The following is a 25,901-nucleotide window of genomic DNA, read 5'->3' as shown; positions in this document are numbered from 1 at the left end:
CTGTTAGATCCATTTGGGCTATAGTGTCGTTTAAATCTACTGTCTCCTTGTTGATCTTCTGTCCTGTTGATCTGTCTATTTCTGAGAGTGGAGTATTGAAGTCCCCCAGTACTATTGTATTGGGGTATAAGTCTCCCTTTAAGTCCTTAGCAAATCTTTTAAATAAACCGGTGCCCTGTAATTAGGTGCATATACATTTATAATAGTACATCTTCCTGTTGAATTGATCCCTTAATCATTATATAGTGCCCCTCTTTGTCTCTCTTAACAGTTTTTGTGGTAAAGTTTATGTTGTCCGATATTAAGATATCTACGCCCGTCTTTTTTCAATTCTGTTGGCATGGTATATCTTTTTCCAGCCTTTCACTTTCAGTCTGTATGCATCTTTGTTGGAAAGATGTGTTTCTTGTAAGCAGCAAATAGATGGGTTTTGTTCCTTAACCCAATCAGCCAATCAGTGTCTTTTAACTGGACAGTTCGGGCCATTAATGTTCAATGTGACTATTGATAAGTGGTAAGTTTGCCCTGCCATTTGCCAAAGATATTTTCTAGTATATGCTTTGAATTCCCTGTGATCTTTTGCTGTGAGGTTTCCTTCCTTTACCTTCTTTCATATTGATTGCCGTGTTTCTGTGTTTCTGTGTGCAAGACATCTTTAAGCATCTTTTGCAGGGCTGGATGAGTGGCGACAAATTCTTTCAATTTCTGTTTGCTATGTAAGGTCTTTATTTCCCCTTCATTCACAAATGAGAGCTTAGCAGGATATAAGATTCTGGGCTGGCAGTTTTTCTCTCTTAGTGCCTGGGCTATGTCTCGCCATTCCCTTCGAGCCTGTAGTGTTTCTGATAAGAAGTCTGCTGTGAGTCTAATTGGAAATCCTCTGAGAGTAATCTGACGTTTCTCTCTTGCACATTTTAGGATCTTTTCTTTCTGTTTCACTGTGGTGAGTTTAATTACAACGTGTCATGGTGAGGATCTCTTTTGGTCATGTTTACTAGGGGTTCTATGAGCTTCCTGTACTAGGATGTCTCTGTCCGTCTCCAAACCCGGAAAGTTCTCTGCTAGTATCTCACTAAAAAGGCCTTCTAATCCTTTCTCCCTCTCCATGCCTTCAGGAACTCCTAGAACCCGAATGTTGGGTTTTTGAATAGCATCCTGTAGATTCCCAACAATATTTTTTAGGTTTCTAATTTCCTCTTCTTTTCTTTGGTTTGACTCTATCCTCTCCTGTTCTCTGTCTTCTAAGTCCGATATTCTCTCTTCTACTTCACCCATTCTATTTTTAAGGCTCTCTAATGTGTTTGTCATTTGATTTATTGAAGTCTTCATTTCATTATGATTTCTCATCACTATCACAGTTTCATGTTCTACTATTTGTTTAATTTCATTTTGGTTCCTCCTTAATATTTCATTTTCGCAAGAAAGATTTTCTATCTTGTCCGTTAAGTATTTCTGTAGTTCAAGAATTTGTTTTTGAGAACTTCTTAATGTTCTTATCAATTTTTTGAGATCTGCTTCTTGCATTTCTTCTATTTCATCATCTTCATAATCTTGAATTGGGGGGTCTTTTCCATTTGGGGGCGTCTTCCTTGTTCTTATTACCTCGGTTTTTGCATTTGTTGTTTGGCATATTGGAGATATTCTTTTGTTTCTTCACTGTGGTGTTTTTTCTTGTTATACTATGACTCTAGATTAAGTGGACTGTCTGATTTTGATGGATCCTTAGAGGCTTGAGATGGGTGTGGCCTGAGAGCTCTGTTTGGTTCCTCACGTTTAAGGGTGTGCCAAAGGTGACACTCCCAGGTTAGGCATGGTAAATCTCTCTCTCTTTCTTTCTTTCTTTTTTTGATTCAAAAGGGAAGTAATTCTACACAGCTGAACGGAATTGGAGGTAGTTAGCAGGCAAATGATATACCCACAGGAGCCAGAGATCAGAAGCTCTTTCCCAAGGACCACACAGGGAATCTGTTCTGCTCTCAGGGTGAGCTCAGATTCTCCTTCAGTCTCCCACTGGGTTGCCAAGGTTACCGAATTGTAGCATCTCTGGAGAGTACTCACGTGAATTCCGTGAGTTCTCTCGCCCACTGTCTCTTTTTTTCAGTCTCAGTTCAGTAGCACCACACATTCACTAAGTCCTAATCTCCTGTTAATTCACACACACACACACACACACACACACACCCAGAGTCAGGTTTTTCTGCTAGGCTCAGGGCCGGTGCAGACCTGAGGTCACCCTGCTTATGACGTATGTCCAAGATGGCGCCTGCTCTTTGTCTTGCTCGCCTTTGAGAGGTGAGTGGAGAGAGAGAAACTCGTGTCCGTACCCATCACTTTTTTTCTCTCTCTCTCTTCTAGTTAGCCTGGTGAATTTTTCCCCATGGGGTCGTTCCCTTTAGTCTCCTCTTTCTGCTTGCCTGCTGGTGTCTCGGGCTATCGAGGTTCGGCTCACCTCGCGTTCCAGTGCTGGTGTGTTGAGTCTGCCGCTGGTGTCCCGAGCTGTGGGCTCCCATGCTCTCCACGCAGGTCCACTGTGAATCACTAATTCTGGAAGAGTTTCCTCTGCTGTTTCTTCCCCTACTCTTCCTTGAACCTGCAGTATCTCCACTTTTATTAAACTGTCTCTCCCCGGACTATCAGTGTGCTCCCTTCCTATTCCGCCATCTTGCCGCTCCCTCTACTAGCTTTCTTACACCTATCTCTTTGTATTTTGCCCATAGAACTCTGGTAGGAATGAGATATTGTGTGGATCCAGACTTTTTTCAAATAACTCATGTGATGGATCTTCTTTCTTAGCTCCTGTGTGATTAGTGGTACTCACTGATAAGTAAACCAGAAAAAGGAGAATGCTTTTGGTGAAGGTTTAGGGAAGCCTGGCACATCACTAGACAGCTTTGCTTAGCTCTGAGATGCACCAGGTCCTGAGTCCAGCTTCGTTTCCAGGCATCCAGCTGGCCTTTCCCTTCAGACCAGGCCTCAGGTCCTACTGACCCCTCTCTGCTCACTCTAAACCATTCCTGGGACCTCTTTGCATGGACTCTAGCCATGAGATTGAGAATCTCTCTCTCTCTCTCTCTCTCTCTCTCTCTCTCTCTCTCTCACTCTCCCCCCCCCAGCTATTCATAGCTCTAGTGGCAGTTCTCACCATGAGCATGAAATCAAAGTAATCACTTTTCTCCAATATCCTGTTCCTTATGGGAAAATGCAAATGTTCCGTTGATCCTCCCTGAATTTCTTTGTTCTAGCATATAGCTTTCTATTAAAATATTTCATTCAAACATCACAAACAATACCATCAAACAGTCTCAAGCAAGGATGATAACTTGAGTGAAACAAGATATATGTGTGATTTGACCCCTTCCCTAAAGAGGTTTACATTTGGGCAGAGCCATAGGCTTGCAGAAACAGCAGTGTTCCCAGTAGTGTATTCACTTTATTGATTCCTAAAAATTCCAAACAAAAATTATGATTCTCTTAGCCAAGAAAGTCCGAGCAAGGTGAGAAAGCTACCAGGCTAAGAGAACTGAGATCCTGCCCCTTCTGTCCAGGTGACGCCTACCTGCCAGGGAGCATCTAAATCTCCAGATTGAGTGGCTTTTGTTGCCTGCTAATGTTTACCTTCCTATACTTGGAAATTAGGACATCCCCTCATCCTTATCTAACCAACCATTGCTTTCTGAAATATTTCCCAACACGCTTTTCAACATCCTCTGTCATTTCAACATCCTCTCCCATGGCTGTTAGATTTTTTGTGTGATTTTTGCTAGACCCTGCTTGCCCTGATGCCTAGGCTATTGGAAAATGTCAATGAAACTCAGTTGTTTATTTACTTTTTTAAAAAAAGATTTATTTACCTCCCAGAGTTTGTAGGCATCAAGCGTTTAGGGGAGTTGATCAGTGGAATGAGTGTTCTTTCTCTCTTTCTCCATCTCTGTCACTCTGTTTCAGGATTTTTTTTAGAAATGTAGATAGTACCTCAAAATATAGCATTCTTGAACCCCCCAAAAAAGGATTTCTTTCTTTATTTATTTGAAGGCAGACTTACAGAGAGGCAGAGGCAGAGAGAGAGGTCTTCCATCTGCTGGTTCATTCCCCAGATGGTTGCAATGGCCAGAGCTGCACTGATCTGAAGCCAGGAGCCAGGAGATTCTTACGGGTCTCCCACGCAGGTGCAGGGGCCCAAGAACTTGGGCCATCTTCTATTGCTTTCCCAGGCAATAGCAGAGAGCTGGATTTGAAGTGGAGCAGCTGGAACTCGAACCGTGCCCATGTGGGATCCCGACACTGCAGGCGGCAGCTTTACCCTCTACACCACAGCACCAGCCCCCGTTATTATTTTTAAGGGTGTTGTTTTTTTCACAATCTTAACATTTATTCCAGGCATTTGTTGATATCTGCATTCTAATTCAATTGATTTGTAAATTCCAGCAAATGTTTTTATGATTTTCAAAAAACAGTTACATGGGCCCAGTGCTGTGGCATAGTGGACTAAGCCTCTGCCTGTGGTACCAGCATCCCATATTGGCACTGTTTGTGTCCCAGCTGCTCCTCTTCCAATCCAGTGCTCTGATATGGTCTGGGAAAGCAGTGGAAGATGGCCAAAGTGCTTTGGCCCCTGCACTGTCATGGGAGACCTGGAAGAAGTTCCTGTTTCCTGACTCCTGGCTTCAGATCAGCTCAGCTCTGGCCATTGCAGCCATCTGGGGAATGAACCAGCGAATGGAACATTTCTCTCTGTCTCTCCTTCTCTCTGCCTGTAACTCTACCTTGCAAATAACTAAATTAATCTTAAGAAAAAAAAAAAAAAGCAGTTACATGGACCAGAGGTTATGTAGTTTTTCCATCAATACTGCCGCGAGCGTCTCGGGGAGTCTGGCCAGCAGACTCAACCCAGGGCCCGCGATGACAGTTTCTCGGGCAAGAAAAGAACTAACGATGTTTATCGGTCTTCAGTAGACTTTTTATTAGAGAAAGTAAACGTGACAGAGGTAGAGAGGAAGGAGGAAAGGAGAGGAGAGAGACAGAGCTTCCTCCTTACACTTGTGGCTTATATACAAAATGCGACCAATCAGGAGCAAGCTAGAGTCCATGCATCAGGCACACCAATCCGGTCTCTGTTCACACGAAGGGCACGCGTCGTTCAGCCAATCAGGTGAGATGTCACGCAGCAGGCAGGCAGGCAGACTCACTGCGGGGGTCCTGGCGCCATCTTGTTGTTTACTGCGACCTCGATCCCTCCGCCTCCGGAGAGCCCCGCCCGTAGGAAAGCCCCCCGGTCAAAACCGAAAGTAAAAACCTCCACCTAGCGATACCGCCGCGGACTATTCCTGGACAAATACTTCTGAGTTGTAGCCCTTGTGATGTCATTTAGCCCAGTGATTTTCAAACAGGCATGATTTTGCTTGCTCACCAAAGAGGACAGCAAGCAATGTCTAGAAATATGAAGGGTGGGGATGAAGGGTGGATAACACTACACTACAGCTTCAGGTGAATAAAGGCCAGAGGAGCCAATAAACATTCTACAATGGAAAGGACAGCCCCCCAAGAAAAGAGTTGTCCTGTCTAAGGGCAGTAGCACTGAGGCTCAGAACTCTGACTTAGTCATTCTCTAGGTTACCATGCATTGGTTGAACTCCAGAATGAAAATAGAACTTGTCATCTAGCTAATCAGTGGCAAAGATTAAATTAGAACATAGATTTCCTCATAGTTAGTCTATTCTTTTTCCTATGACAATAAATGCTAGTTTTGAGTTTCCCCTGTCTAAGTAAGATTACAGAATCACCACTCACAGTTGTGTGTTGATTGTTTCTATAGGGAGAGGATCTCTAACATCCCTTCACATGTCCCACTTGCTCTGGTGACATTCTGTTGATCTAAAATGGGACCATCTATCTTTGCTACCCCTGCTGCTAAATTTTCTTACACCATTAAAGTCTCATGCCCTAGCTTTATAAATTCTTCATTTCTATATGCTGCAAATATTTAACCCACAGAGACTGAAAAAGCAATTCATCAAGTATCATTGAAGCACAGCAATAAGTCACCACCTAATTATGAAGTGAATTGTTCCTGTGCTAATGAAAATTTTTTTAAAGATTTATTTATTTATTTGAAAGACAGAACAGCAGAAAGAGAGGTCTTTTATCTGTTGATTCACTCCTCAAATGACCACAACAGCCAGGATTGGGTCATTCCAAAGCCAGGAGCCAAGAACTTCATCCTAGTCTTTCACATGGGTGCCAGGGGCCCAAGCACTTGGATCACCATCCACTGCCTTCCAAGATACATTAGCAGGAAGCTGAACTGGAAGCTGAGCAGCCAAGTCTTGAACTAGCACTCCAACATGGGATGCTGTCATAGGAAACAACCAGTGGCTTAACGCACTGCTTCACAATGTCAACCCAAGGATACATTTTAAAGTATTTTTCTGTTAATCTACATGGAACAGTGGGAGGCAAGGTAGAAAATTTACACAATCAGCACTTACTTTGTTCAAGTCTATCTCCATCCTGACTCCGGAAGTCAATGTGAGGCCCTGACCTGTTTATTAGCTCTTTATTTATTTGAATGACTCCTTCCCAATGAAAAGGATAGAGTACAGTCAGAGAAAAGCTACTCCTATGGTGTTCAGAGGCTATAGGTTTCCATACAGGATTAGAAAGAAATGATAAATGCTAAATCCACCTCTTATCCCCACATACCTAGTTAATATGTTAATCTTCAAAGTTGGCAGCAAAAGTTAAAATGAAACATTTCAGGTAGATTTTTGCTCTCTGTTAAGCTGTGGGGACTGATTTGGAAAAAAAAAAAAGTCTGCTGGGTTTTCATTAACTGGATGGAGGCCTAAGGCAGATGAAGAACCTCCATGTGAGCTGACCCTGGCAAGGATGTCTGGAAGCAGCAAGCTGCCAGCTCTCTGGGACACTTTCTTATTGGAGTGCCAGATAAAATGTAGGATACCCCAGTAATGGGAACTGCAGCCAAATCATAATGATTCAGTATAAGTATGCCTCAAACTGTGTGGAACATGATTAAAGTAAAAAATTATTGTAGGGACCAGCATTGTGGCATAGTGGGTAAAGGTGCTTCCTAAGAACTGGCATCCCATATGGGTCCTGGTGTGTGTCCTCATTGCTCCAATTCTGATACAGCTCACTGCTAACAGCCTTGGAAGGCAACAGAAGATGGCCCAAGTACCTGGGCACCTGCACCAATATAGAAGACCTGCATGAAACTTTTGGCTTCCAATTTCAGCTTAGTCCACCCTGGCCATTGCAGCAATCTGGGAAATGAACCAACAGATGGACGCTCGCTCACTCTCTCTCTCTCTCTCTCTCTCTGTCTCTCCCCCCAACTCAATAACTCTGCCTTCCAAATAAATAAATAAATCTTTAAAATAAGCAAATAAATAAGTTAGTTTAAAATTTTTAAATAGAAAACTGCCATCATATACAAAAGCAGAGTAAATAGTGCAGCAAACCCCAAAGCATCCATGACTGTGACTCAGCAACTGCCAAATTTTTTTTTTCATCTATATTATGGTGAAGCATTAGTTTTGATGGCCCACTAAGACATATGTCCACTTCCATATCCCTGGATCCAAAAATATGACATTGTAGGTTTAACTACCTTAAGGACATTCAAGTGAGGTCATTCTGGATTATACAGAAAGTTTCCTCAGCAATGATGAGTCTCTCCATAACAGAGAGAAGAGAAAACACAGATGAGTAAGGGGTCAGAGGGTAGAAGATAGACATTACCGTGATGTGGCCACAGCCTCAGAACCCACGGAATGTGGAGGCCACCAGAAGCTGGGAGATGCAGGGAAGGATCCTGCCCCAGAACATCCAGAGGAGCAAAGCTCTACTTACTCCTTCCCCTCAGTCTCCTGGCCTTCACAGACAGGTCACAGTTCTGTAGTTTCAGCCCCATCTGTAGCAATCAGTGACAGTAGCCACAGGGAACTTGCACACATGCACACCTATACTCCCTCTACCATGGGATTATATTAGAGCAAATGAGACATTATAGCACTTTGTCTATCAATAATATCTATTTATTTTTTGTTATTTTTTTTTTTGACAGGCAGAGTGCACAGTGAGAGAGAGAGAGACAGAGAGAAAGGTCTTCCTTTGCCGTTGGTTCACCCTCCAATGGCCACCATGGCCGGCACACTGGGCTGATCCGAAGGCAGGAGCCAGGTGCTTCTCCTGGTCTCCCACGCGGGTGCGGGACCCAAGCACTTGGGCCATCCTCCACTGCACTCCTGGGCCACAGCAGAGAGCTGGACTGGAAGAGGGGAAACCGGGACAGAATCCAGCACCCCGACTGGGACTAGAACCTGGGGTGCCGGCACCCCAGGCGGAGGATTAGCCTATTGAGCCGTGGCACCAGCCAATAATATCTATTTCTAAAGAACAAGGACTCTGTAGACATAATCACACAATTCTCCAAACACACCAACATTTTTAACTCCTTAATATCATGTATTATTTGGCCATGTCATTTCCTCAATGGTCTTGTATTTCTTGGCAATCAGATTATTTGCATATGCATCTAGGCAAGATCCATACAAGCATTCAGGCGCATGAGTCAATGTTCTTTGTAGGAATGAGTGACTACCAAGTCAGGCAGGGGTGTGGGTTGTGTGAATTCCCAAAGCCCAGACATGCACCCCTAGGTCCTCCAGGAGGGCATGGACGTGTGCACAGTGTCATTACCCTTTGTGATGAAGCTGGGACACAGCAGCTGTGACCCACACCAAGGGCTCACAGGACAGTGGACATCAGATCCTAGTGATAAGTCTACTAAGAGGAGTTTTTTTAAATGTCAATAGCATAAATAATTTGAAAGTGTTTATTAATTTCAAAATGGCAGGATCAAAATTTAGACAGATTACTCCATACTGAGAAACTTCAGAAGATTGGATTACATATGCTTGATGTCCCCTTTTCAATAGAAAATCTTGAATACTTTTTCTACACATTTGTCATCCACAGGCGGCTTCCTCTGGCTGCCAGACTGCAGAAACTTCTTCACAGTGGGGAGGCTGCTGATTCTGGTTTTCAGGGCCTGCAGTGCAAAAATCACAGCCTCAGACAGGAGCCAAAGGCCACCCCATCATTAGCACAGCCCAGGAAGTCTGACCTCTCCTAGACAAAGACCTGCTGACTCCCTCTATTAGCCCAGTGTGAAGGCTTGGAAATGGACTCCAGTGAGAATGTAGATGACAGGAAGAACGTACAGCTCAGGCGCATCTCCCAAAACAGAGAAATGTCCAAAAAGGAGAAATGAAGACATGGGAAAATTGAGTTGGAATGGAAGGCAAGAAATATTAAAGGCTAACCAGAGGTCAGTCACAGCAGTTTCTAGACTGAGAGAGGAAGACTGGATTGTTGGGGGAGAGGGTAGAGGAGAGCTATGCAGACAGGAACACAAGATCTGACAGTTGGAGCCAGAGCTGAGGAAAGGAAATCCCAGGAGAAGAACCTGGGAGAGACAAGAATACACCTGGGATGAAAGGAATCCTAAAGAAATCAGGAAGAGAGAGCTCCATGGAAAGGGGACTGGAGAAAGATGTGCTGGGCCATGGGTCCCTTTCTTAAAGACAAAACATTAAATATGTATCTTGGGACAGTATCCATCTACATTTACTTGCATAGCAAGATTCTTTTCATGCCTCAGAGCCAGAACCCAAAAGCTCACTTTGGAGTGTGTATGTGTGCACATTTGTGTACGTGTGAATCTGCAGAATAGGGTTCAGAATGCCATCGTTACAGAGTCTCAATGTTATATGGGAAATAATGTGAGTCCTGCTCTCTGTGGCCTGGGAGGTAGGTCACCTGCAGCAGAGGGAAGCTGGTGATTATGCTGGGGTCAAGCTCCTCCACGTTGTAGAGAAGTTCAGCCAGGTGAATGTCAACTTTGCTCAGCTTGTTGCCAACAAGGTAGTCTTGTCCGTGACTCTTTAATACCTGGTGAATTCAAGGAATCAGATCATGGCCACAGGCACAGTCAGGCTGAAGTCCTCAACCCTGAGCCTCTCCAGTCCAATTCTCCCAGCTGTGCTGCCTCCCTAGGAGGTGTGGAGATGCGGACCTTTCTCCAAGGCCCTGTCTCATGAGGGAAAGTGAGAAGTGGGCTCTGCTCACTCCTCAGTGGAAGCCCAGTTCCCCTTTCACTCTCACTCCCACATCCCTGTGGCATCTACACCTCTCACCCTCACTTGCATCTTCTCCATGTGCCTAGGGCTTAGCTCCTGCTGCCCCCTGTTCCCATCTGCCCCTTGTCCTGAAGGGTGTAGCCCTGACATCTCAGGACCTGCCTCTCCACTCTGTTCCCTCTCCAGTCCCCCTTGGGCTGCAGCTCCCCCTTCACCACAGCTTTCTTCCCCATGGGGAGACTATTTCCAACTCTAAAGGTCTCCTCTTGCATGCACCCTTCATTCCAAGTCTCTGTGTCAGGGATTTGAAGTGCATATGAGTAAACTTGAATTCATCATCTTTGCATAACTGGCTCTGTCTCCTAACCTACACTATGGGAATTCCCTGATGTCTACAACATACTTTGAAATGCATAAAAATAACACATTTTTTGATGGAGAGAGAGTTGAAAAGATAAACATATACAATGAAGCAAATAAAAATGCTGGCTTTCCTACCTAGGTAGCGGGCGTCTATGTGTTCTTTAAATTTTTTCCAATTTTGTGTAGTGTATGAAATTTTTCATGGGCTTTTGGGGTAATATGAGACACACATTAAAATAGTTCAACAATGTGGAAATCATTAGGAATAGAGAGGAAGCTCAGATGGTACTGTGTCCTAAAGACAAAGCCCTATTTAACATTTTTGCAAATGCCTTTTCAGACTATATAACACATAGAATCAGGGATAAGTACAAGTTCAACATCAAACTCTACAGCCTACTTTGTTCATTGATGTAAAGGGACTCTTTGATTTCACAGTGTTGATGTGCTTGAACAAATGGCTGGAGGCCTTGTCATCAGCAATGTGCCCTAAACTGTCAGCACCACAGGGGCAGGAAAGTGCATTTGAGGATCTCATTGCCCTTAATTAATTCTTCACTGCTCGCATAGGTAGAGTCAGCAATGAGTTAGCTCTTGATTGACAAATGAAAGAATAGTGCAATGATATATATAAATATATATAGTGCAATGATATATATAAATATACTTATAATACTGCACATATATATAAAAGGTGTTGCTTTTTAGTCCTTGATTTATTTGTAAGCTTCCTATATTTTTAATAACAGTTTTTTGGTTCATGAGTTTCACTTAGCATAATTTCAAGCCTTTTGGATCTTGAAATATTCTCCTTTTACCTTCGAGGAGAAATATAACTGAATAGGTACCACATATAATGGTAAAAGTTTATTTCTGTAGTATCTTGTTTTCCTCCAAAATCTGGGTGCCATACTCCCAAATTCTGTGTATTATTTATTTTATTAACATCTATTCACTTATCTTTTCCTCTCCATCCTTCTGCAAACATTTATTTGTGGAAAGTTCTAATCCATCCCTGAAAAACTACAATATTCTCTTGATGGACAGCTGGCCTCCTCTCCCTTCACATGGTGCCAGAATATTTTTGGTTTATGTTTTGATCGTGTAACTGTTGGAGAAAAAGAGATGGTGTCTGCATAATCTATATAGCTTTTAGTGTTCCTAAATTCTGACTATGACTAAAGTCTTGCCAAAGAGAGAAATCTAGATTAGATGCCCATAAATTAAAATTTTCTGAAAAAATCAACAAATATAAATGGCACAAATTAGTCTATTAAACCCAATGTCTTAAGTGTTAAGGTGCAAAGTTAATATTAAGGAAGTCTCTTTGGAAGTAAATGCCAATGCTCCAGGAAGCCCAGGCACTCTTTTTCTGTTGCCTCCTGTGATGTCTGTGTACCCTCAGAATTCATATGTTGAGATGTTAACACTCAGTGTGATTCTGTTCCTTGGTGGATGTTGGGAAGTGATTAAGTTCTCAAGATGTAACTCTCATAATACTATTAATATACTCATTAAAGGGATATCAAAGAGTTCCCTAGATCTGCCCACAACCTGGCAACACAGTCAGAAGTCAGCCATCTATGAAGTAGAAAGAAATCACCCATTCAGGTGGTGCCTTACTCTTGTGCATCCATGCTTCCCAAAGAGTGAGAGGTAAACGTCGCTTGGAGAAACCACCTAGTTATTTTTGTTATGGCACTCAAGCTGCGAAGGCACCCTCTTAGGACTGATATGCCAGCTCAACCCTGAAGGTCCCTAAAGGCCAAGAGCTCCCATTTACCTTTTCAAAAGCAGGAAAGTAACGGTTTCTTGCTTTATCTTGGATCTGGGTAAAGTTTGCATCTTTTTCCCCAGGAGCACGGAATGGGTAAAGAATAATCAGTTCATTCAGATCTGCTATTCCTTCTGCATACATGTCAATCCTAAGAGACAAACAACCAATCAAATTCCTCCAGTATTATAGATGATTTCCTAATTTTGAAAACCATTAGATAACAAGTGACAGAGGCACCCCATGGATGCTTTCTGTGGAAGCCACCATGCTATGAACTACTAACATTTATCTCTTTGAACAACCTACAGGGTAGATATATGTCTCAACTTTTTTTAGATTCATGATCAAATACATATAAAAGGAACATTGGCCACCTACCTGTTCAGAGTCAATTTCATGAGAGTATGCGGCAGAATCCCCGCATGTGACCACCGATGTTACAAACAGGATTTGGATCTTTGCTATACTGTGCCCAGTGCACAAACACAGTACTGTTCATGTGGCTGAAGACCTGCCGCTCACATCATCTCAGAGGGAGTCCCTGGCACAGCCACCTTACACATGTCCCTCCTCAACTCCTATCCATCTCAATTCCCAGACTCATTTTTGGTGCACAATATGATAGTTTCTCCCAATTATTTCCCATAATCTTCTTGACATGCTGTGGCCACCCCTAGTCATGTTTGGATTTCTTGAGATTCCACTTAAAACATCCCGTTACGTACTGCAATTCTATGAGAACCAGTGCATGTGATAGGAGGTCTTTGTTTCCTTCTTCAAAGTGACCTCTCTACAATATTTTAAAAAATATTTTATTTTCATATATTTTCATATTCATACCTTTATTTTCATATATTCATATACCGTAATTTTAATATCTCTAAAGTATTCTACTCAGTGGTTTTTACAATGTCACGGAATTCTACAAACATCCATAATCTATAATTCCAGAACATTAATACTATTAAAAAAACACTTTATTCCTTTGCAACCACTGCCCCACCCCCTTTTCTCTATCCCCAGAAAACCACTAATCTAATTTCTTTCTCTAAGGATTTGAATATTATGGACATTTCTTGCAAAAGAAATTTGCAATATGTATCATTTGGTGTCTGTTTTCTTTTATGGAACACAATCTTTTCAAGGTTCCTCCATACTGTAGCTTGCATCAGTACATCATTCCTTTTCATTGCCAAATCCTACTCCATCACATGGCTGTAGCACATTTTGTTTATTCATCTATTAATGGATATTTGGTTTATTTCTACTTTTTGGTGTTATAAATATTTATGCTATGGATACTCAGTGCAATTAATAGTAAGGATAAAGTTTAATTTCACTTGGACACATAGCTGGTAGCAGAATAGCTGGGTGGTTGGTAACTTCATACTTAATCTTTTCAAGAACTGCCCAGAGTTCTTTACCAGATTTTATCTTTAATTATGTAGTTGCATCAAAACAGGGAGGAAAACTCCCAGCATTGGTGGTGCTGAGTCAATATGCCTACTTCAGTTCCCTGTAAAATGCACCACCTTCCACCAACCCTTTTCAAGTTGGCAATTCAAATAATTGTCCTCTATCTTGGATTTTGAATAATCATTCTCATAATTTCTGGAACTTGAGAATCAGTTCCCCAGGGCCCCTCCCTTTTCAGGCTTTCACCTTGACATACTCCTCTTGTATCTTGTTGCAAGCTGCTGAGTGGAGTCCAGGCTCCAAAGGCCTGAGCCCCTGGAACCACGACTCCTCCCCCCTCTGACTTCATGGTCCATCAGTACTTGGGAGCCTCTATCGTTGGGCTGTATCCATAAACTGCATCCTCTTCTGCAATCACAGTCATCTGAATCCACTCCAGACTTGCCCTTCCTTCACCTCCATAGGACCCTGCCACACTGGGCCTCGGGGCACTCCCACAGCCCAGGCTGAGGCTGCTCCTGATCACTCTGCTGTGGCCCTGCTCACGCAAAACAGGACCTTATCATCCCTGTGTTATCTGCTGAAAGAGAACATAAAATATACCGTACAGGGCTCTCTCCTTTATGTCTTTCCCATAGAGGTTGTGCTTGTCTGCAAAGTAGTTGAGAATGGCTCTGGTCTGCACCAGCTTCATCCCATCAATCTCAACCATGGGCACTTGCTGGAACACCAATACCCCATCTTTGGAAAGAAGAAAAGAAAGGAGGGAGTAAAGTGTCTATGAGAGTCACCCTTTGAAGATGAAGAAAAAATGTTTTCTGAAATTACTAAAGATATACAATTTTTAAACATTGTCAACAAATTGCCTTTCAAGTGAGATAGCATTTTATTTCTAAGTTCTTGTAGGCCTTTTTCTTAGCAATTTTTCTTTTGCCTTTTTTAGCCTTTTGTTTCATTTATTCTTTGATTTCCATTCAGATACATTTTAGTTCCCTAGATTTTTAACTCATCTTCCTGGATACTTTAGGTAGAAATTGGGGGAGGTTTCAATAGGGCCATCAGCTGGGTGTCATTTAGAATAAGGAGTTCTCGGCCGGTGCCGCGGCTCAATAGGCTAATCCTCCGCCTGTGGTGCCGGCACACGGTGTTCTAGTCCCATTTGGGGCGCCGGATTCTGTCCCGGTTGCTCCTCTTCCAGTCCAGCTCTCTGCTGTGGCCCGGGAGTGCAGTGGAGGATGGCCCAAGTCCTTGGGCCCTGCACCCGCATGGGAGACCAGGAGAAGCACCTGTTTCCTGGCTTCAGATCAGCATGGTGTGCTGGCCACAGTGTGCCGGTCACAGTGGCCATTGGAGGGTGAACCAACAGTAAAGGAAGACCTTTCTCTCTGTCTCTCTCTCTCTCACTGTCCACTCTGCCTGTCAAAAAAAAGAATAAGGAATTCTCGAAATCATGTGATGCTTGTGACATCAAGGCCAGTTCTGAGAGAGAGAGAGTTCTTTGGGGGGTCATCTGTGTACTTTTCAAATAACACCACTGGACAGGGCATGCAAGGTGGGCCTGTGTCCTTTTCTTCATGGCTGCTGGCCTTGTTCTTCCTCACAATCTGGCCTGGACTTCCAAGTAATTCAGCACTGTCTCATTATCTAGTCCATAATATTGCTGGGTTATTCCTTCGGCTCGGCCAACAAAGGAAAGGAACTCAAGACATATCTCCCTTCCTACCTCTAATGCATGCCCCTGTGAGTTTTTGGATGTGAAGGGCAGTGTGGACTCCTGAGCCTATTGCATCTGATTCAAAGTGCAGAAAACAAGGACAGAGCATTCTCAGGGCACTGGATTCCTCCAGAAAATACTCAGAGAGGTCTAGCCTTTTTTAGCTCTAAAAGTATTCTCTGCTCTGCTGATGGAAAATACCCCTATGTTTTGACCACTGTCTCCCCTCCCACCATCCCCAGGAAACATATATACAAAGCCTCCATATATACAAACCCTGTACAGATGCATTTAAATACTTGATCTTACCATTTCTTAACTTTTCCAAATCTTGTCGAGTTTCTATGTATTTCTCTTCAAACTGGAAGCAGAAACAGTGTGTTAGTGCTTGTTAGTTTATTCTATGGGTTATAGGCTTTTAAACTTGATGATCTCTGTTACAACATGGAGGAGGTAATTTCTGAGTTTGGCAGGTACACAGAGTAGTCTGGTCATGAGTATTTGGAAATTTAGATTAGATCCAACAAAAAAGGACATCTGTAACCATACACAGCTGATCATTCTTGAATGTTCATTTCACCTACACCCTGACCCAGTGCAGTCATGGGTAAGCCTGGACCTGATTATGGGGTTGCAGTAGCTCAAGAGAACCTGTGTCTCCCTCTGAGATCAGGATACAACCTAGCATGTTCCCAGCATGGGATACACTATAACCAATGCCATCTTCCATTCTGTCAACAAGGGGTCTTTGCTGCAATTTACATCACCCATTCCCCAGGAGCCCTGCCATGTGGCTGAACTGGATCCTGGCTGTTGCACAGCTTTAAGTCTTGCAAGTTGAACTCCCTCTACTAGAAAATATGGGACATAATAGGATACGCAGAGTTTCAATTTAAGGATGGAGTCACCACACTGAAGTCTGAGCAAAGTTAACCTTTGCAATCCTAGGGAGTCCTGTGACTTCCCACACAAAGTTAGAGAACAATTTTGGTTTCTGAGATGGCTGCAAAGGTTTCATATTACCTAACCATGAACATGTTACCAGACTCTCTGGGTTTCAATATTCTAATGTCTAAAACAAGTACAGTTATTGTGTTGATGCTAAAGCTCTCCATGAGGATTAAATTGCTAAGGCATGCACTGCAATTGAAAAGTACCACATGTAGTAATATACTAAGTGCTCAATAATTAAATTCTTCTTAGGATTTTGACAGAAGCCTACCATTTCATCATATCATTCTTTTTTTTTTTTTTGCTTCAAAGCTGACTGTTGTTGATGAAAATGTCCTTTATTCTTCACCTATGTCCAGTAGGTTTGCTGCAAATTATAACTTGGCCAAGTCAAGTCACATTGCTTGAAGTGGCAGTCAGCAAGAAGACTATCTCAATCTGATCAGAAACTCTGAGTGGTTGTAAGTATGTAATAAAATAAGATCATCAGTCTTTACATAACGATGTAACTCTTCCTAACTTAATAGGAAGCATCTATCCAACCAAAATGCTAAAGAGACAGTCATCAAGCATTTCAGGATCTTGATTAAATATGATTTTGTTCTAATCTTGGCATAGCAGCTGTGTGTTCTTGTACATAATCACTAAAGCTCTGCAAACCTGATTTTCGGCATCTGTAAAATGGGGAAAGAACATCTACTTAAACGGAATATTGTAGCGATTTCAAAATACTTAGTACGTGGTAGTACCATGGCCTGGATCACAAAAACCAAGTTATAAATAACAGTGATGTTTGCCATTTTTTATATATATTAAATGGAGCTCTTGGTGAAAAGCTCAGGATATTTTGGGTTTATAACTTGCTCCATGGAATAAAGTTTGTTGTGGTTCTATATGATCACACCAGATCAGGCCAGAGGTTTACAGTGTCCAGTTCAGGAGAAACATAATGGGTTGTGAGTGACCAGCACAGGAGGGTGGCCAATGAGCAATAAGGGGGCAAGTGTGAGGTCACTTGTAAGGCTGATGGTGATGGGTCGGATTGTAGGGAACAGTCTTGGGGCACTGAGAACCTATAAGCTCTGAGCAAGGGGTCCAGTCATCCCTTGACCACCATGTGCTTCTGTCAGGCTGAGGTAGAAAAGAGGAAGCCTCACCCTCCTGGGATGACCTCATCCTGCCCAGGGGCTCCAAACAAAACTGATCCACATAGCTGATGTCTGGATGACAGAGAAACCATAGTTTGCATTTACAGAGAGAAAATTGTGTATGGGTCCAGCATCCTGGTATAGTGGGTTAAGCTGCACCACCTGTGATGCCCATATGGGCACCCATTCAAGTCCCAGCTGCTCCACCTCAGATTCAGCTTCCTGCAAATATGCCTGGGAAAGCAGCAGAGGATGGCCCAAGTGCTTCATCCCCTGCACACTCATTGGAGACCTAAAAGAAGCTTCTGGCTTCGGCCTGGCCCAGCCCTGTTGCAGCCATTAAGGGAGTGAACCAGTGGATGCAAGATCTCTCTCACTTTCACTCTGGCTCTCATGCTCTCTTTCTCTCTGCCTTTCAAACAAATAAATACACATTTAAAAAGGAAAAGAAAATAGTCTATAATGATGCCATACTATTTCAATTTTTTGTGTGTTTGTTTTAGCCATAAAACTGAGAAAGAATCAGGTTATTCATGAAGCAGTTGAGAAACTGTAATCCAACTTAGCTAAACATTTCTTGTGAGGCTGAAGCATATATACTAGAAATTCCCTTCACCAGATTCACCTTACCCTGAAATTCTCTCTTTCTGTCCCTATCTGACAGACAAGACTTCCTGAGATTGTCCATGACTGGGTGTCCAGGAAAAGTGTCCCTTTGGTCTGGAACGAGAAGTGTTTTTCTCAGTGCCACCTATAGAGGGCAGCACTCAAAAGAATCACACATTTTCTATTCAAATGCTAGGAAGAAAGGCCTTTAAAGCTGTAACATGCTAGAAGCTCCTGCCCCTCTTTTAAACCATTTATTCGTTGTTTGCATCCTCACAGGCAAATTTATGCCACCTGAGAGCAGAGACCGTGTCTTTCTTGTTTACTGTGTATCCCCAGGACCTAGCATAGAACTTGATATTTACTAGGTGCTCAGCAAAATCATTGCTGAATGAAGGTGTTCCTTCATTAACAGGCAGTTTATTGCTAATCACATCATCCTGTTTCTCACATGTGGTTTGTCTGCATTTGCACGCTAACCGCTTTCAATTTTCAATATTATGCTCTTTAGTCCTTTTATTATGGAAATATATGCCATATAAAATCAATAAGAAATTATAATGTTACTCTTGTACCCCTCACCTCACCAGTCACCAGCTTATTCATTTGTCTGCCCACCCACTCCTCTCCTCCTGCAATAATTGGAAGGACGTCCCAGATATCACGTATTTTATTATTAAATGCTTTAAGTGTTTCCCTGAAACAAAAGGAATATTTTAAATATCCACAATAAATGATCACACCCAAAATATTAATAATTCTTTAATTATATTCATATTAAAACAATATATGTTTTATTATTTCATATTATTTTTATAGTTTCTTCAAACCCAAATATGTTGCAAACATTATAATTAGTCTCTTTTTTAAATATTTATTTATTTATTTGAGAGGCAGAGTTTTATACAAACAAAGAGAGAGAGACAGAGAGAAAGGTCTTACATCTGCTACTTCACTTCCCAGATGGCCACAAAGGCTGGAGCTGGCCCAATCTGAATCAGGAGCCAGGAACTTCTTCCGAGTTTCTCATTTGGATGAAGAGGCGCAAGCACTTGGGCCATCTTCTACTGCATTCCCAGGCCATAAACAGAAAACTGGAGAGGAAGGGGAGTAGCCAGGACACAAACCATCACCCATGTAGGATACCAGTGCCGCAGGCAGAGAGAGGCTTAACCTACTATACCATAATACTGGCCCCTATAATTAGTCTCTTAACATTATTTTGCTGTTTATACTTTTTGATGAGAAGAAAATTTAAAATTTTATTAGGTCAAATCTGTTCATCTGTTTCTTCATAACTGGTTCTTTTTTTAACCTTTTATTTCACAATCATTTTAAGTTTACAAAACAGAATTGTGAAGTAGTACAAAGTGTTCCCAGATATGCCACGCCCAGATTTCCCTATTGTTAATATCTCATATTGGTACTATGGCATGGTACATGTGCATACCTCCCTGGCTTATTTAGGGAATGTGTGTAGTGTAATTTTAAATCCTTTTTGAAGACAACCTCATTAGAACATACCTCCACACCAGCTGCAGCCAAGAGCCACCGGATGGACTCCATCCTGCCCCGATCATTAGAATAGTGAAGTATGGGCTTCCCTGCCATGGTAGTAGTTCCTGGTTTCTCTAAACACGAATGAATAAATGAATGAAATCATGGAATACAAACTGTACTTTATGATGTGTGACTGAACAGCATCAACAGCTCTGAAGAACTGTCTTCTTATTTATGGTGGGATTAGAGAAGCTCTTGGAAGGCCTTCCTGGGCCCGACAGTAGCCACCCCATTCTGGATGAGTTCATAGGTGTGGTAATAAGATATGCATGAGTGTTAGCAGGAAGAGGAAGAACTAGAGAACTAATATTTACTGAAAATCTCACAATGATCCCACCTCAATACGTGCTCCTTTTAATGTGTTGTGTCTGTAATCTTCATAGTAGCTCCATGAACGAGTTGTCCCCATGTGTCAGTTAAAGAGGCAGAGTGTAGGAGATGATAAGCACTCTGTCACACTTCAGCTAAAGGGGATGTGAAAATCCACACCCAGGACTAAATGCTGGCAGGTCTGGAACCTGTACACGTGAAGGCTCTGAGACGCTGCTGGGGAGCCTTGGAAGCAAAAGCTGTCATTCGCAAGGAGGACCAGGAGAGAGCAGAGTCAGTATTGCTGTCTTAGGCTGAATTTGACCAAAAGCAGAAATTAGGGCCCAAACTGTCTTAACTGTAGCTCAGATATCCACGATTTTCCCACCTACCGACGATGCTGATTCCTTGTTTCTTCTAAATTCAATCTCTGTTGCTGATATTTTAGTTTATAATCCAGCAAAAGGGATGGTTCTGCATTGATTTTACAACATAGGAAATAGAACTACCATTTGCTCAAAGTCTGTCACACACTGGACAGTCTCAAAAATATTAACATTTATTCCAGGGCATGCTTGACTTATTTCTAATTCTAATGATACTGTGTGTTCTAGCTTGATGACATTTTACGCTTTGTAAAATCTGGTTATATGCTCTGATGATAATCTACTTCCGTCACCAAGGCTTTTGAGTTGCATGACAACTCCTGTAGTTCAGTGAACTGGGAACAAGGGGAATTTTGCTCCCTGACCCCAGGAGACATTTAGCAATGTTTGGAGCACTTTTGGTTGTCACAATCTGTGAGCGAAAAATAGCATGGCACCATCAGATGGGGAGAGGACAGGGATACCTCTGTACATCCTGAAGTGGACAAGATGGGCTCCTACACAAAGCGTTACCCTGTCCTAAAGGGGAGCTATGCTGGGGGTGAGAAACTTGCCCTAGCCATTCTCTAGGTCTACCATGAGTTTTTTGAACCTTGGATAGAGAACAGAACTTGTCAGCTAGCTAAGTAGTGGCAACAGATGAATTAGAATCAAGCTCTCTTCATATGCAGACTACTTTATTCCTGTGGTAATAAATCTGAATTTTGAGTGTTTTGCAGTTTCACAATTCACAACAATTGTGTGTTGACCACTCCTATAGAGAAAGCAAGTGTAGCATAAATGTTAGGTAGAGATAGACATGAGTCCGTGTGTGTGTGTGTGTGTGTGTGTGAGAAAAGGAAAAAAAAAACAAAAAAACAAAAAAAACAAAAAAAAAACAGTGCGTTCCTGTGGTTAGATGAAGGAAGAAGCATGTCTTCGTGTACATTTGCACATCAAAAGTCCCACCCTGACAAGGTTGTGAGGGAGATCTTGTGCCATGCTTGGGAATCTTCCACTCAATAGCGCTTCAAGGGAGGAAAGTTCCCCCCTCACCCAGGTACACCTGTGAATCCTCCTGCCAAGCAACATCCCAGAGTGGGGAGGGGGTGTGAAACAACAGGAAAAAGTTCACCCCACACCCATAAAGCCCCCAGTGTATGCACAGACAGGTTTTCTGCCAAGTTGCCCAACTCGTCTGTCAGGTGCACTCCTTCATTAAACCTTGCTGGCTTGTTTATCGACAATTTCCGCCTCTCGCCTGAATTTTTCAGCCATTTCAATAACATAAACTCCCACTTGCCTCCTACTCTGGTCATATTCTCAATTGTCTGAAAAGCTATTATCTCTTTCTCTTCATGTCAGTAATTTTCCTTATGCTGTTGAAATTTTATGCTCTAGCTTTCCAAATTTTTCATTATTATATTTCTATAAAGATGTATCCAAAAGAGACTGATCCTGGAGTCATTATCTAAAAACAGTAAGAAGTGAGAATAAAATGGGCTTTTTCTTGTCCTAGTAAATTTCGAAGTATTTCTCCAGTAACATACATGGAAGAGTGGGAAACAATGTGGGAAGATTTACAAAATCAGTACTCACGTTTTAAACTCTGTCTCCCTTGTGGCTCCACAACTCACCACAAGTCCTGATGTGTCGATCAGCTCTTTATTCATTTGAATAACTCCTTCCCACTGAAGAGGGTAAAGTCTAGTTAGGGAAAAACCAAATCCACAGTGTCCAGGGGCCTCGGGGTTACAAAGGGACCTAAAAAGGAAATGATGAGTCAGCCTTTTATGAGAAAACACCTGATTAATGAGTTACTTCTCAAGGTCGGCAATGAAAGCTTAAGGAAAACATTTTGGATAGATTTTATTGCTCTGCAAGTCCATAAGGGCTGGCTTTGTGAGTAAGCTTATTGTGGACTTGTCATCAACTGGATGAAGGATTGAGACAGCTGACAAATCGCTGTGCGCTCAATCTGAGCATGTCTGTAACCAGCAAGCTGAGGGCTCTCTGGAATGCTTCCTTATTGGAGTGTCAGATTTAATGTAGGATACTCCGACAAGTGGGAATTTCCTACAGATTAATTAGTGTAAGTATGTGCCAAACATTTTCTGCAATATGTTTATACTAAAACATGATGGAGCACTTTCTTTTTTTTAAGATTTATTTATTTTATTTGAAAGTCACAGTCACAGAAAGAGGAGAGGCAGAGAGAGAGAGAGAGAGAGAGAGAGAGAGACTGAGACTCTTCCATCCACTGGTTCACTCCCCAGATGGCTGCAATGGCTGGAGTTGTGCCGATCCGAAACCAGGAGCCAGGAGCTTCTTCTTGGTCTCCCACGTGGATGCAGGGGCCCAACACTTGGGCCGCCTTCCACTGCTTTCCTAGGCTACAGCAGGGAGCTGGATTGGAAGTGGAGCAGCCAGGACTAGAACCAGTGCCCATATGGGATGATGGCGCCGCAAGGCAGAGGATTAAACCTACTGCACCACGGCACCGGCCCTACCACATTTGCTTTTAATTATGATCGCTGTGGAGGCAAGCACTTACGATGAAGATTAAAATATTTATGCATAAAACGGAAGTGAATGCCAGACATCATAGCACTTTGTCTAGAAAGAATAGTGCTTATCTCTAGGAAGTAAGGACTCCTTTTCTAAACACAACCACATGATCCCCCGATCACAGAATTATATTGTAATTCCTTTATTTTATCAGTTACTCAGCATTTTAACTTCCCAATGTTTCTTTAGAGTTGGATTATTAGCATATGCAATCAAGGAAGGTTCATACATAGTATTTGAGTTCTATCAACAGATATACTTGGCATGACTGACCACAGAGCTCAGACAGGGCATGTGAGTTCAAATCCCAGACCCACACCCTAGATCCTTGCAGTGTGCATGGTGGTGTTATCCATTTGTAATGAAGTACTAGGGACACAACATACCTCAGGCCTCACTGATAGTGGAGGAGACACAATGGCTTGCAGGTGTTATTATAGGTTTCTGGGGCTCTATGAAGGGCACATGGAGACCCCAAGGGAAGTTCTAGGAAGCAACAAGGCAAGGATTTGAATGTGGCCAGGTGGGAAGAATGGGCCAGGCAGGGTGAGCAGAGAAGGAGCCCCGTCATGCTCAGAGGGTGGAGATCAGGACATGAGGAAGGGGTCAGGTAGCATTGGGTAAGCAAAGGGGACCAATTATAAGATGTAAGGAAATGTAGTGGTAGTGTTGAGGTTTGCGTTTTAGAAACTACACTCAGACTGTAACTATAGAACACCTTGGGTGGAAGTGAAGCTGCAGTCTGGGTGTCCTATGTACCTGTCTGCTCCATCAGCCCCTCTCCTACTGCAGGGAAGCTCACCCTGTATAAGAGGAATTGCATGCGCCAAAGCCCAGACTCACAGGGGAGAGGCACAAGAGGGGCCCAGATTGTTGGTAAAGCAAGAAATTGCTCTTCAGTCCTACACTCTGGCCCAGTGACAGGCCCAGGGAAAGTGAGCTAGTACACCCACCCATTACCTGTGACTCTCATATAGAATCTGTGTGCTGTAAACCGGGTCCGAGTGACACTGGGAGAACTGCGAGTGAGACTCCTGCCTGTGCTCCACAGAGCATTAAGAACAAAGTGAGGATGAGCCGGGGGCACACGCCCTGTAAGGAACAGCACAGCACAGTCCCTTGAGAGAACAGGCTGGACTGCCTTGTTCTTCATTGTTTTCCCCTCCTGGAACACAGAGTCCGTAATAGATATCACAGCTTTTCAAAAATGCATAAAAAAGGTTTATTAAACTAAAAGTGACTCAGCAAGAAAAAAGAAAATGTCACTATGCATTACCCAGAGAGGTGTCAAAACTCACAAGGACCTGTTTTCCTGTGTATACCCAACTTTCAGAAGAGAATTCTACCCTAGACTTTTTGATGCACAGTACCACAGATGTTAATATATAAGAATCCCTGGTGAAGCTCTAACAAATCTCATAACTTATTTTTTTTGTAAGATTTTATTTATTTGAGAGGCAGAGCTACAGACAGAGAGAAAGGTCTTCCACTCACTTGGTCACTCTCCAAATGGCCACAACAGCTGGAGCTGAGCCGATCTGAAGCCAGGAGCCAGGAACTTCTTTCAGGTCTCCATGTGGGTGCAGGGGCCTAAGCACCTGGCCCATCTTCTACTGTTTCCCCAGGCCATAGCAGAGAGCTGGATCGGAAGAGGAGCAGCCAGGACACAAACCGGTGCCCATACGGGATGCTGCCCCACAGGCAGAGGCTTAACTCATTCTGCCACAGTGCCAGCTCCCATTTGTTGTTTATATGTAATTCTTAATTCAATTTGAAAATTGGATTTTATGTTTGACCTAGTCAAAAGGAATAAATTATAGATAAATTGGACCAAAGGAGTTTTCATATTTAAGTAGCATATATGAGGAAATTCACAAAGGTTGTGGAGAAATGGAGTTAAAACATAAGTTCATGGGGCTGGCTCTGTTGCAAAGCAGGTAAAGCTGCCGCCTGCAGTGCTAGCATCCCATATGGGTGCTGGTTCACATCCCAGCTGCTCTACTTCCGATCCAGCTCTTAGCTGTGGCCTAGGAAAGCAATAGAAGATGGCCCAAGTCCTTGGGCCCCTACACCCATATGGGAGACCCAGAGGAAGCTCTTGGCTCCTGGTTTTGGATCAGCACAGTTCTGGCCATTGCGGCCATTTGGGAAGTGAACCAGCAGATGGAAGACCTCTCTCCATCTCTCCCTCTCTCTCTGTAATTCTTTCAGATAAATAAAATATTTTTTTTAAAAAATCCATTTGAAATATTATATGGGAGAACCCTTCTCACTTCTGACATCCTCTTTGATTTAGATACTCAGGATCAGATAAAGCATATTATTGATCTAGATCAAATACAGAAGGCTCTGACAGAGTATAGTAACAAGATTCCCCCGGTGCCAGATTTCAAAAGTCAAAAGCTGTTGATCTCCCTCAGGAGATCTGGTTTTGTTAAAAACTAGGGAAGAGGGGCCAGCACTGTGATATAGTAGGTTAAGCCTTTACCTGTGCTGTTGCATCCCATATGGGTACCGGTTAGGGTCCTGCTGCTCCACTTCTGATCCAACTCCCTGCTGGTGGCCTGGGAAGACAGTGGAAGATGGCCCAGGTGCTTGGGCCCCTGAGTCCATGTGGAGGACCTGGAGGAAGCACCTGGCTTCAGATCAGCCCAGCTCCAGCCTTTGCAGCCATTTGAGAAGTGAACCAGCAGATGGCAGACCTTTCTTTCTGTCTCTCCCTCTGTCTTTAACTTTGTCTCCTAAATAAATGAATAAATCCTTAAAAAAAAAAAAAAAAGGAAAGAATGATTCCCTGTGACCAGCTGTAGCCTAAAAGGAAGGGACCTTACCATGTGCTGCTTAGCACTACTACTGCAGTTAAATTATGAGGAATTTCTAGCTGGGAACACCTTTCAAGAATTAAACCTTTACCTCTTGAGTCTTCACAGGTGTACACATAAGATAATTCTGCCTTCTTTTTTG

At 42.8% G+C, this 25,901-nt stretch overlaps 1 protein-coding gene across 2 annotated transcripts; it reads right to left on the bottom strand.

The window, feature by feature from the left end:
• Positions 1–8,840: 8,840 nt before the first annotated feature.
• Positions 8,841–22,127, bottom strand: LOC100354186 (glutathione S-transferase Yc). 2 transcript variants are annotated; one of them, XM_051855638.2, is made up of 7 exons: positions 21,969–22,127; positions 19,660–19,766; positions 15,740–15,791; positions 14,325–14,457; positions 12,307–12,448; positions 9,841–9,972; positions 8,841–9,070 (listed from the first exon to the last, which is right to left on the bottom strand). In XM_051855638.2, the coding sequence occupies exons 2-7, from the start codon at positions 19,744–19,746 to the stop codon at positions 8,951–8,953; spliced, it is 666 nt and encodes a 221-aa protein (XP_051711598.1). In that variant the 5' UTR covers positions 19,747–19,766; positions 21,969–22,127; the 3' UTR covers positions 8,841–8,950. The 2 variants fall into 2 exon arrangements, with proteins under 2 accessions (XP_051711598.1, XP_069930097.1); XM_070073996.1 differs by lacking the exon at positions 19,660–19,766 and having other exon boundaries at positions 21,969–22,116.
• Between the last annotated feature and the right edge of the window lie 3,774 nt (positions 22,128–25,901).

This window comes from Oryctolagus cuniculus, chromosome 5, assembly GCF_964237555.1.
Source record: "Oryctolagus cuniculus chromosome 5, mOryCun1.1, whole genome shotgun sequence".
NCBI lineage: Eukaryota > Metazoa > Chordata > Mammalia > Lagomorpha > Leporidae > Oryctolagus > Oryctolagus cuniculus.
Note: the sequence above shows the minus strand (reverse complement) of the source record. Positions and strands in the feature narration are given on the sequence as shown.